Source organism: Antechinus flavipes, chromosome 2 (genome assembly GCF_016432865.1).
Source record: "Antechinus flavipes isolate AdamAnt ecotype Samford, QLD, Australia chromosome 2, AdamAnt_v2, whole genome shotgun sequence".
Classification (NCBI taxonomy): domain Eukaryota; kingdom Metazoa; phylum Chordata; class Mammalia; order Dasyuromorphia; family Dasyuridae; genus Antechinus; species Antechinus flavipes.
In genome coordinates, this window is record NC_067399.1 from 403,232,889 (window position 1) to 403,246,411 (window position 13,523).

Here is a 13,523-nt window from a genome sequence, read left to right on the forward strand (position 1 = left end):
CAGAGAGATAGATTTAGTATTAATGTCAGGAAGTCTTTTCTTACAATTAGAGCTATCCAAAAGTAGAAAAGGCTGCACTGAAGGGAGTGGATTCTCCTCTAAGAAATACATTAAAGCAAAAGTTAGGTAACTGTTTCCTGTAGGTGTAGTAATCAAAATCCTTATTCAGGAAAGGATGGAACCATATAGCTTCCAAGGTTCCTTCCAAGGCCAGAATTCAATGATGGAGCTCCTGGTTGCTATCAAACCATACTTGATGGGCAATCACTTCTGCCTTTAAGTGACTGTATTTGAAGTCTGTTCACAAAACTGTATTTATCAGAGGTAGAGCTTGGCTCCCTGAGGAGAAGATAAGGATTTTTGAATGAGGAACTGAATTTGTTAAATATTTCTATTTCACTTTCCATGGTTCCAGCAACTATGGCCCCTGGAGAGTTCAGCAGCAGCTGCTCTGCATTTCTACTGTGATTGACTAGGTTGCATTAAGTGATGGAGAAAATGTGGGTATGCCCGCTGGGACTAAAAGGATACGAATCATATAGAGAGAGACCAGGCTGATCAGAAAAAGATTTGTTATACTGAGTCATTGTCCATCATAAAATAAGATAAGAATATACTAGCACGTCATCCCAGGCATCTCTTTGCTGCCACACTGGACTGTTCCTGAATCACTACAAACCCTTGACTACTTTTTCCATTTTTTAAAGATGCTTTCATATGAATAGATAGAACTAAATTTGTAATCTTTGAATTGGGAAGTTATTCAATGAGTCAGCAGACAATTCACTAGAGTACAAGTTCTGAATCTGGATCTAGTCTCACCTCTGTCAATAACTAGCTATGTGACTGAATAGTTCATTAAAGGTCTCAGATCCAAAATTTCCTTTTCTCTGTACAAATGACCTCTGGTATTTTGCATTCTCAGGTCACTTCCAGCTATAGCATTGTCTGTCCTAAAATCTATTTCACTTGTGATATTCTGTGTTTATTGATTTTTGCCCAAGTGCCTACAGTGATGGAGTTGTTTGCTCCTTTCTCCCAGTCTAGGGTTCACTGGCTGAGAAACATACCAGACTACTTGCTGGAGCAAGTGCTGACCATTATTACATCCCATGCATGATTATGACTTCTCCCCATTCATTAGTCTTACTGGCCTCATTGATTATAACTTCATTTTTCTGGAAAGATAAGAATCACCCTTCTCAGAAATCCATGACAGATCATCATCCAATTTCCATTTGAAGATCTGATAGGATGACCAACTACACTCTAAGACACCCAATGCCGTTTTGTTACAGCTTGAGAAATAGTGTATAATGCCAGATTACAAATTATTATATCCAGGGGCTCTGGTATTGCCATTTTAACTATAACTCTAATATTTAACTAGCATGGTTTTATATTTCTTGTAAGGAAAAGATATTAAGAAGGACAGATAGTTCAATAGATTTAGCTGACCCATTTCCTTTGTTTTATTCCTATTATGACCATTCTATTCCAGATCCACATAGATTTTTGGAGTAACTTGCAAATTCTCCTTATTTCCTCCCTTTTCCCTCCCTCTGCCCTTTGAGACACTGCAAGAATAACTTTATGCATAATTTATATCATATTATTCCTCAGCTCAAATTATTAGTGATTCCCAATTGTCTGCCAAATAAAGCCCCAGCACTCAAAGCTCACCATAATCTAGTATCAATAAACAAGCATTTATTTTAAGCGATTGTTCTGTTCCAGGTACTGGAAATATGAAGAACATTAATGAAATATTCCTTATCCTCAGAAAGCTTATATTTTATAGACAAACTACACATAAAAACACTGTATAAATAAAGTAAATATTAATTAATATCAGGTCATTTGAGCTAGGGCATTAGGAAAGGAGTAATGTAGAATATGGCAGGTAAGCTGAGCTTTGAAGGGAAAGAGGGATTTTAAAAGGCTTATTTGAGGAGAAAACACATTCTAAGTATTGAGTAACAATCTCTACAAAGATAAAGATGGGAAATATACTTTCATGTTAAATGAACAGTGACAAGGACAATTTGTATGGACTAGAGAGATAGCATATAAGTGAATAAACATATGATTAGTCTGGAAAGGTAGACTACAATCAGATTTTAAAGAAATTTAAATGCCAGACAATTGAGCTTGTATTTAATCCTAATGGTAATAGAAAGTCACTATAGTTACTTTAGAAAGGAAATAATATAATCATACCTGTGCTTTCAGAATGTCATTTTGACTCCATGTAGACTATGGATTGGGGAAAGGTAAACTAATGGCATGGAAAATAGCTGTAATGCTATTTCAATACTCCAAATAAAATGTATTGAGCTAGAGAGTTTGGGGGAATGACCTCATAAATGGAAAAGTCGGGACAAATACAAAAGATGTTAGAAGCACATTTCATGAAAGTTGGCAACTAATTAAATTTATTGGGTAGATTGAGGAGTCAAGAATGACTCCAGTGTTGTGAACCTTTCATTACTGGAAGGGCAGGGTTTCCCTAGAGAAGAAATATGGATATTCAGAAGAGGAGCAGATTTGGGGTAAAGATGATTAGTGCTGTTTTTGACATGTTGAGTTTGCACTGTGTAATATAACTAATTCAAAAATGTCTAAAAATCAGTTGGTATTGGTAGGGGAGAGAGGGAATAAGCATTATAATGCCAACTATGTACCAGACACTATGCTAAGTACTTTCATTTACAAATATTATTTTATTTGATTCCCTCAGTGACTCTACAAGCTAGGTTGGCAATTGTGTTATTATCCCCATTTTACAGCTAGAGAAACTGAGACAGAGAGGTCCAGTCACTCAATGAAAGATCACACAGACAATAAGTACCTGGGGCCAGATTTTATGGGACTAAACCATGAGAAAAACTGTACTCCAATCTTTCTAGATGTATAAATCTGAGAATTACCTATATATAGGTGAATATTGAACTAGTAGGTGGATTATTATAGATTAAGAAGAGAAGGGAGCCTAGGACAGAACTCTAAGATGCCTATACAGTTAAAAGGCACAATATGCATGATGATCCAGCAAAGGAGGCCATCATACAGATAAGAAAACAATCTATACTCATAAATCTATAAATGTTTACTAAATGTAAACAGTGTGGATTCCAAAAGAGTTAAGTGAAGAAAAACAGTCAAAAATGTTTACTTTTATAGGAAGGTTAAGAAGGATCAGGATTGAAAAAGAGCTACTAGTTCTGATAATTAAGTGATCTTTGGTAACTTTGGAGTGGAAAGTTTCAGTGGAGTTGTTGGGTCAGAAGCCAAATTACAGTAAGTTTTGAAGAGAATGAGAGAAGAGGGAGCAGAAACAATCATATTTTTTGTTTGTTTTTTTAGAAGTTGTGCTGTGAAAGAAAAGAATGATGAAGAATAATTAGAGTTTGGTGATCTGTTTTTCCCTTTTAAAATAAATGTAAGATATGGAAACTTTATTATTAGGAGAGAAATTAGTAGAGAAAGATATGAAAGAGAAAAATAATGATTATAAGTGCCTTGCTTGACAGAGGACATGAGAGGGAATGGAATAAAGAACACAAATAGCAGAGCTGGCCTTGATGAAAAGCAAACTCTTTTCAAATAATGGAATAAAGGAAGAGGCAATGGAAAAAGTAGTTAAGGGGAAAAAAAGAGCTTATTAATGAATGGCTTCTATTTTTTCAATCAAACATGAGGCCAAGTCCTCTTCTACAAGTGAAAGAATGAAAGAGGTACTGGGGAAAATATGAGGAGAGAACAAAATTTTATAAGTCACTGTGAGGAGTGATAGGAAAACAATTAGAGAAAAGAATTGCCTTGTTATAATAAGGGCCCGGTTGAGAGTACAGAACAGTGTTGATTTGTTCTGTATGTGATTTAGTAATATACAAATAAAAGCAGAAGAGGCTGGTGGTGAAAATAATCTATAATTATAATTTTTTTTCAAAACATGAGTAATAATAGGATATTGGAACCCAGGAATTTGAGGTAGATAACAGTATAATGTTGAATTAATTATAGGCTAGACATCGCTCTGATTTTTTCTTAATATCATGAAGATGCCAGGGAAGCACTCAGGCTGTCCACTCATTGTCCTTTGCCACATATTCAGCTCATTTTTTCTTTCCATCATACATTTCACTAATAACATTTTATTACTATTGTTCAAAGTTACTCATTGGTGTGTCATTGCATATTCACAGCCACCATGGGTTTCTTCATTACCCTCTATGTAATTTTCATTTTTTCTGAATAGTGGTAGTAGAAGCAAAGGTATTAAATTTTTGCATGTTATTTTACCTCCTGATAAACCAAGCTCCATTAGAACAGGAATAATGTCTTTTCTAAACTTTTCATTTCTCATAGTGCCTACCACAATGTTCTATAGCTTTATTTAAGAAAAAATTGCTAAGTGACTGATGGATATATCCCAACTAGAAAGGTCTGAGATCACACTGTAGTTCACAGAAGGTCTCAAAGGTATTGAAAACTTGGAGAGTCCAAGATGAAGCACAATTAGAGGATCAATGATCTAGAACAGAGCCCTAACTCCATCTGAAGGATTGAGTACTATAGAATAGTTAGAGCATTTAAAGTCTAATATATCAGGAGAGCTAATAGAATTTGGGTCTTCATTACAATAGACTTAGAATACACTTAGGACTGTTTCTTCTCTGGTTCTCCCTGATACTTTTGTGTCCACATCTATAGAGTGGTACTCATAATCTTTTTTTCCCTTATTTTTGACTGAGAAGGACTTCAGAAAGATTAAGAACAAATATTTCTAAAGACACTTGGAGTTCCTAGGAAATAAGGGCCAGCAAACAACAAAGTATGGTGTTCATATGCTGCTCAACTATGTCCAGGTATTGACGAATAGATTACAATTAAGAAGTTAACCAGAGGTAAAGTTACTATGGCAAAGTAAAAGCAGGAAATCTCATAAGATCTCCTCCAAACCTCTCCAAGTATCTTTAATAATGACTAAACAAATTCTAGAGTGATAGAACCAACAAAAAGATGAAGTGAAAAGTTTTCCACTCCAAAACAGTGTAGATTGGCAGGAAATATCTGTTACACCAGGATTAGAGAGGTATGTAGTCCAACTCAGGCCACACCAATGCAGATCAGAAGTGGGCCTCAGGTGACTGAATTATAGTAGAAGATGGTTTACAGACTTCCAGACCAGGATATTTGTTGGGGTCCCTTTGCTGGCTGTACTTGGATCTGGGTTACATCCTCGGCCTTTGTCCCAGTATAAGGAGGAACACAAGCACAGTGAAGCTTGTGATCACAAGGGAGTAGTGACCCTGGTCACAGTTCCAAGTTTAAAAGAATGTTTGTGGTTACTCACAAACAAGTTCATACCATAGGAAAATGGCAAACATGTCTCTCCCTCAGTCATACAACCTTGGAAGACCCAAAAACTTATAGATACCCAGAATTATCCCTGGATATATCTATGCAAAAAAATCCTGAAATTTGGGACAGGAAGCAGAGGCCCACTTTAGCAAAAAAATTAAAAGTTAATAAATAGGCTGAGAAAATGAGCAAATAACAGGAAAAAAAATTTTTGATCTTACAAAGTTACTATGATAACAAAATCAAAGCAGACACTCAAAAGAAAATAAGCAAGTCAAAATTCCTGCATTCAAAGCCTCCAGGAAAAAATATGAATTGATCTCAGGCCATGGAAGAGCTAAAAAAGTTTTTTTTTAATTAAATAAAAGAGGTAGATGAAAAGTTGGAAGAGAAACAAGAGCGATACAAAAAAATCATGGAAAAAGTCAACAGCTTGAAGGAAAAAAAATACTAAAAAAAAAAAAAAAAAAAACACTTCAAAAAAACATGAAAATCCAATGAGGAGAAGAGTTACAATTGGCAAATGAAAAAAGATAAACAAAAATCAACTTAAAATAAGAATTCCTTAAAAAGTAGAACTGACCAAATGGAAAAGGAGTTACAAAAGCAAACTGAGGAAAATAATTCCCTAAAAGTTAGAATTGGGCAAATGGAAACTAATGACTTTATGAGGCATCAAGAAACAATCAAACAAAATAGAAAGAATGAAGAAAGTAGAAGAAAATGGGAAACATCTCATTGGAAAAACAACGGATCTGAACAATAGTTCCAGGAGATGTAATTTTAAAATTATTGGACTACCTGAAAGCCATGATAAAAAAAAAAAACCTAGACATCATTTTTTTTCAAATTTATCAAGGAAAACCATCCTAATTTTCTAGAGCCAGAGGGTAAAATAGAAATTGAGAGAATCCACCATCAAAGAGCAATCTTCTTGAAAGAGATCCAATGATGAAAGCTCCTAGGAATATTATAGACAAACTCTAGACCTTCCAGATCAAGGAGAAAATATAAGCAAGCATCCAAAAAGAAACAATTCAAATATCATGAAGCTAAAGTCAGGATAACACAACATTTAGTAGCTTCTATAATAAAAGATCAGAAGACTTGAAATATTTCTGGAGGGCAAAAGAGCTAGGATTGCAACCAAGATTTACCTACCAGCAAAACAGAGTATAATCCTTTTGGGGGAAAACGGGGAGATGGACACTCAATATAATAGAGAACTTTTAAGCATTCATGATTAAAAGATCAGAGCTGACTTTTTTTGACTTTCAAATACAAGATACAAAAGAATAATAGAGAGATAAATGGAAAAGAGAAATCAGAAGAGATTCAATAAGATTTAATTATTTATATTCCTAAATTGGGAAAGTGATATTTATAACTCCTAAAAACTTCCTCACTTTTAGAGCAGTTGAAGGAGTACACATACAGAAAAAGAAGAAGTGTGAGTCAAAAGAATGCTTTGGGAGAAGGGGAAAGGGTAAAGTAGAATGAGATAAATAACCCTGTATAAGAGAGGCCTGAAAGAGATTTTACAGTGTAGGGCGAAGTAAAGGATGCAATGAGGGGAGAACACAAACCTTGCTCTCATCAAAATTGGCCCAAAGAAGGAATTTTATATATATATATATATATATACTCAGATGTGGAAATCTATCATGAGATAGATATCTCATGATACAGGGAAATAAGAAGGAAAGGAGATAAGAGAAAGTGGAAGGAGGGGCTACTAATAAAAGGGAGGACAGTTTGGGGAGAGATATAAGTCAGAAGCAAAATACTTTTCAGAATGGACAGAGTAAAAGGACAATAGGATAAATAGGGGAAATAGAAAGGAGGAAAATATACAGTTGATAATCATTATTGTAAAAACATTTTAAAGTGAATTTCTATGATAAACATTTCAATTCTCTAACACATACTTCTATGTTTGAATCTACTGATTCAAATTTATAGTATTAAAAGACATACCTCAATCGATAAATGGTTAAAAGATATAGACAGACACTTTTCAACCAAATTAACCAAAGCTATTTATAGTCACATAAAAATACTCTAAATCACTCTTGAAGAGAGAAACATAAATTTAAAAAATCTCTGAGCTACTATTGCAAACCTGTCAGTTTGACTAATATGACAAAAGAGAAAAATCACAAATTTTGAAGGATATGTGGGAAAATTGAAGCACTAATGTATTATTAGTGAAAACTGAAATGATCTGAGGATGGTTCTAGAGTTGGAAAGACTTAAACCATGGAGAAAAGAGAGACTGGCATGAAGAAAATGGAGCAATATGAACAATCAGAAAAGGAGGGAAATGGAATTTTTATGGGAACATAAAGAGACTAAGTGATTCATATTAAAAAGTAGTAAATGATAGCATTGATCTGATTACACAGAGTCTTAAATGTCAGGATAATTTTGATTTGAGATCTGTAAGTCCTAAGGAGTCCTAAGGATACCATATTCAAATAACTATGGAGGCAGCAACAAGACATTGCCTTGCTCTAAGAACCCACCTCTCTCTCTTTTACAAGGGGATGCCTGAAGCTAAATCATGGGAGCAGAGAGAAGGTATTCACTGATGCTACTGGAGTATGATCAAACTACACTGAAAATGCTGAGCTTGTCCTTGGATGAGGGGCAGAGAAAGTATGAGGGACCTTGTTGCAGGGAGGAGATGGTGTAGTATGGATTTGATGTTGCTGGGTTGCATTCTTTGCCTGTAGGTGTTCCTTTGTGTTACATGCATCCCTGAAGACATCTTACCATATTCACCTATGATGTAAGTAACCTGAGGTCTTGGACACAGAGAGCAGAAGAGAGTTTCTTTGCAGTATAAATCTATCAGAATGTGAGTAAAAGCTGTAGGTTAGAAAGTATTCTTTCTCCCCTTGTACATATATTTATATATTAAATAAATTAAATATATATCTATATATTTAGATATAGATCTAAAATCTCAGGACACTTATATAGTTCTTAATTTTCTTCCCAGTCAGTGCTCCTATCTTTCAACATACAAAAGACTCAATTCTTTAAATGTATTTTTTTTTCATCTTCCAAAATGCAGTCATGGGTGATTTTTTTGCAGCTCTAAGGCTGGAGAGGGGCAACAAACAAGAAGATTCTAGTTCATTTGATCTATGTAGCAGTCATATAAAGTATATAGATGAGAGGTCATGATGTCCATTTTAAGATGCAGAAGTTGAGGTTTAGGAAGACTATAGGCTCAAGTACACAAACTGAATCAGTGGCAAAGTCAGGATCTACAGCCCAGGCCTCCAGTGCTCTTCCCATTATACCACACCACCTTATTAACTCAGCATTAAGAAAACATGATCACTTGCCCTAAGAGAGATCCTAGGATTCTGTGAAGAAATTATCTTCATTATCTTCCTCTTTGCCACCAGCCTCACCCCTCTATCCTTCCCTCGGTTTTACCATCATGCGTTTTCTGTGAGCACACTATTGTTGACAGCCAAAGTAGGCAAAGTGTTACAAATGGTCCTCCAGACAGCAAACATCCCATCCAGCCAATATAAAAGAATTATATTCCCTTCTTCCTTAGACAAGCTCCATGCTGGCTCCTGGCACCTTAAATAGGAAGCCCAAGGTGAAGTCTTCATTTTTTATTCCTAGAATTGGCAGGTCCTAGAGGTGGGGGAACATCATGCTTGGCCTGAGAAAGATGGAGCCAACGAGAAATCCCTGCTCCACATCCATCTGGTCTATCAAAGGGAGAGACCGAGAAGATTCTGGACCTAATGGATATGATGTAGACGTACAATTCAAGAAAATGGAATGCTCAATCTAATTTTGTACCTCTGCTAAATTCTACCTTTACTGACAATGCCATAAATTTATCAGGAATTCTCTCCTATTCTAGTTAGTCAAATGACAAGCAAGATTTTTTTTTATCTCTGAAAGGCAATTTGGTGGGGGTAAAAATTCATCTTCTGATATCAAAAAACCCAAGTCCAGGCTCTAACATTTATTATCTGTAAAGTAAAGGACAAATCTCTTTCCCTCTCTTAATCTATTTCCTCATCTATTAGAAGAGATGGTTTGATTCAATTTAATCTAACAAACATTTATTAAATTCTTTTGTGAGCAGAATATTGTGTCCAGTATGATGAGAAAAGCAGCATTTAAATAAAATGAGTGGTCCTTGCCTTCACAAAACTTTCATTATGGGGAATATGGAACAAAAACTGAACCATAATGCAAGATGAAGCATAATGAATCCATCATAAATGTGAAAACAATATGTCACATTTGGTTTAAGATTCAAAAAGTCATTAGCGATTGGAGTAGGGAAGGATAGGGCTCCTTGGAGGAGGCAAGAGAATGGGTAGAAATTAAATGTGCAGATTGGAAGAGAGCATTCCAGAAGAATAAATAGTATAAGCAAAAACATAAAGGTGGAAAAGACAATAGCTCCAGTTGATATAACTAGTCTAGTTTGGCTGGTGCTTAGAGGGAATAATATGAGATAAGGCCAAAAAAGTTGAGTGGCTCTAGATTGTGAACCTAGAATACTAGTCTGTATTTGAACTTTACTAAGGAGGCAATAGGCATGGGGTATGAAGCAAACTGATCAAATCTATTCTTGAAGATGATTATTCTGGTAACTTCTGTGATGGATTGGAATGAGAAAAGCCTAGAAGTGAGAAGAGATATTTGAAGATTATTGCCCTAATTTCACCCAGAGATACTAAAGACCTTCTCCTTTCTAGAGTATGGCAGTGAAAAAAATTGAGGCGAAAAACAGGTTTGATAGCTTTTATGATGATAGATCCAAAAGATATGGCAACTAATTAAATAGAAGTGTTAGGGAGAAGGTAGGATAATTTCAAATCTTCAAATATAAGAGCTGATTCTTCTGACATGAAGAAAATCCTAAGGAAGAAAAGATTTTTAGGAAAAGATAATAAACTCAATTTGTTATGTGTTGAGCTTGTGCTACCAAACATTCAGGAATTTTTCCTATGAGGCATTTGAAATGCTAGTGTGGAACTTCCTATAAAGGTCAGGGTTAGAGATGTAGTTTTTGTAGTAATCTGCATAGAAATGACAGAGCACTTTGTCCCTGAATAATATATGTTGCTGAGGGTCTATAGTGATGTATGAGGCTGAAAATCAGGATACTCCCCTGAGCTCCACCATAAATTCAGTATTAGTTCATTAGGCAAGCCAATTTTGAACTAATTTCACTATCTAAAAAGGGGGAAGGAGGACAAGAAAGGGACTGTGTTAAATGCTTTCCAAATACTCTTTTAGTTCTGATACTATATTCTAAAGTCCTAGTTCTGAAATTCCCTATTTAATGTTCTAAGAGCACTTCTAGTCTTGAGAAGGGCTATGGTTCTGAATGAGTGATTCATAGAAACTGAGACACAATCTCTTCCTCAGGTACGATTTGAAGGTTTGACTGGAAATGTACAATTTAATGAGAAAGGGCGACGGACCAACTATACCCTTCATGTGATAGAAATGAAACATGATGGTATTCGGAAGGTAAGGAACATTATGTTTTTGGTTCCCAAAGGAGAGAACTGGGCTTCTAGCCACAGACTGTTGACTTCTTGTCCCCTTTCTATTGTGATTCTGGAAGGCAATACAATGTATTGAAAATAGCTCAGGATTGGAAGTTAGGAACCTGAGTTCCATGCCCTGACTTGACCACTTCCTATCTGAGAAATTTGGGGCAAGATGTATTTAATCTCAATTTTGCCATCTATAAAATGGGATAGATGTGAAGATCAAATTGTTTGAAAAAGTTTTCTTCAGGTAATAAAACGATATACATAAATAAAAAAATATATATTATTGTTGGGTGATTATAGTATTGTCCAATTCAAGTGGATTATTTTCCCAGAAATTTAAATGTCTTCCCATACAGAGGAAAATATGGGTACTTGATTTTTATTCACATATTTCTAAGTAAAACCCTTTGCAACCCTCAGTGTTACCATGATATTTTTGCTATTGTTATCATATACCAATGTATCTAAATTCTTGTATGAAGCACTATGAGAACAAACTTTTGATACCTTAGATCTGTGATATTGTAGATGTAATTACCTCTCTACTAATGCTGATTATAATTCTTTATACTATGTATTTTTGATGCTATGAAAAAAGAAAAAAGACAATCTTAGGGTTGGAAGGACCCTTTGAAGTTATGCAGTCCAACTTATATGTGAACAAGACTCCCTTTTACACCATACTTTACAAATAGCTGTCTAGTATTTGCTTATAATCTCTAATGAAGAGAAACTATTACCTACAAATGTAGCCCACTCCATATTTAGAAAGCTTTAATTACTTTTGAAATATTTTCAATTATTAAGTATTGGTTTTTTCTTCATCTTCCCTCACCCTCTTGCCAAGTTGGAAAAAAGTAGAAAAAAATCATTTTAACAAATACGCATCATCAGGCAAAATAAACTTTTCTTTGGCCATGTCCAAAAATGTTTTTCTTATTCTGCATCCTGATAGCTCTAACTGTAAAGTTATTTTTGTTTGTTTTTCTCTTGCATTAGAACTATGAATAACACTTTAAAACTTTTGCCCATTGCTATAAATGCTGTCCTTTAGATTCAAGGATAGCAAATGTTATCCTTGAATTCCTTCTCCATGGCAGCCCTTCATATGCCTAAAGACAGTTGCCATGTGCATCCAAGTCTTGTCTTCTTCAGAACAAACATCTCCCATTGGCATAATGGCTTTTTCTCATTCATTTGCCCTCTGTTGGATGATCTCAATTTTATTAATTTCCATGTGATTATCAGAATTGCACGTGTTACTTCAGATGCGATTTCACCAATGCATAGCATAGTGGGACTATTATCTCCCAACTGCATCCCACTTTGACTCTACTTTGTACTCCACTTTGTGGGAGACATTCCAGTCTTCTTTCCTCTTATTCACCAACTTCCTCTTCAATCCTGTGACATTGCCTTACATTTTGTTCCTTAGACAAGATCCACTTTGTCTTCAGATTCCAAACATTTTTACTGGATATCCTCCATGCTTGGAGCATTCTCCTTTTTCTCCACCTCCTGGCTTCCTTCAAATCCTGGCTATACTCTCATTGTCTACAAGAAGCCTTTCCTAATCTCCCTCAATGCTAGTATCCTCCTTCTATTGATTAATGCCACTTTATCCTGTGTGTAGGCTTGGTTCTATTTCATTGTTTTCATATTGCCTCACTCATTGAGTTCCTTGTGAACAAGAACTGGTTTTTGTCCTTTAATCTCCAGGGCTTTCCTCACTTCCTATCACATAATTGGTGGTTAATAAATGTTTATTGATTTGTTATCAGTACAACTGATACATATAAGATCATATTAGCTTTGGTTTCCATTAATATCCTATTCATTCTAATTGAGCTTGAGGTCTATAAAAACACAGCAGTCTTTTTGAAATCAGCTTCTATTTAGCCATCTCTCCCTCCCTCTCCATCTTATACTTGTAAGATTCATTTTTGGATGAAGTCAAAATTTGTGCATTTATTCTTATTAAATTTGGCCCACTTTTCTAACATGTTAGAATCTCTGGATTTTGATTCTGGCATCTAGCACATGAGCTCTCCCTCCTAGCTTTATGTCATCTACAAATTTGATAAGTGTACCATTTAATTATACTTCATAAGTTTAATATTGGAGGAAACTCTTGAGATCATATAATCTAAAACCTTCATTTTAAAAATGAGGAAACTAGAACTCAGAGATTGTGACCACCAAACTCACAGGCAGTATTTAATAATAGCAGTATCTGGACCCGAATCCTCTAACTACCAATCCAAAATTCTTTGCGTGGCACTATGCTGCCACACCAGTTAGATATCCAGATTATTTGTGAAAATATTAAATATCAGAAATTCCTAGAGCTCTTCACTAGAAACTTATTTTAAAATTGAGATTAGCCCCTCGATAATTATACTTTGCATCCAGTCATTCACCCAGTTCTGAATGCATCCAACTATACTGTTATTGAGCCCACATTTCTCCGTCTTGTCCACAAATGGCATGATAAACCAATTTAGTAATTCTCTCAGAAAAGAAAATAGTCTGTTCTTGGGAAAGAATGTCATCCCCATTTAGAGAGAGCAATATAGATACTGAATGTAGATTAAAAAGATA

General features: G+C 35.1%; 1 protein-coding gene across 3 annotated transcripts in view; it reads left to right on the plus strand.

Moving 5' to 3' along the window:
* Positions 1-13,523, plus strand: part of GRIA1 (glutamate ionotropic receptor AMPA type subunit 1) — a 338,127-nt gene that overhangs the window by 196,080 nt on the left and 128,524 nt on the right. For all 3 annotated transcript variants that reach the window (XR_007950778.1, XM_051978756.1, XM_051978755.1), the window contains exon 8: positions 10,789-10,893. Coding sequence is in view for 2 of the 3 variants with exons in the window: in XM_051978756.1 (XP_051834716.1) it covers positions 10,789-10,893 (105 nt within the window). In the remaining variant the exon portion in view is untranslated. The remainder of the gene's footprint in view (positions 1-10,788; positions 10,894-13,523) is intronic.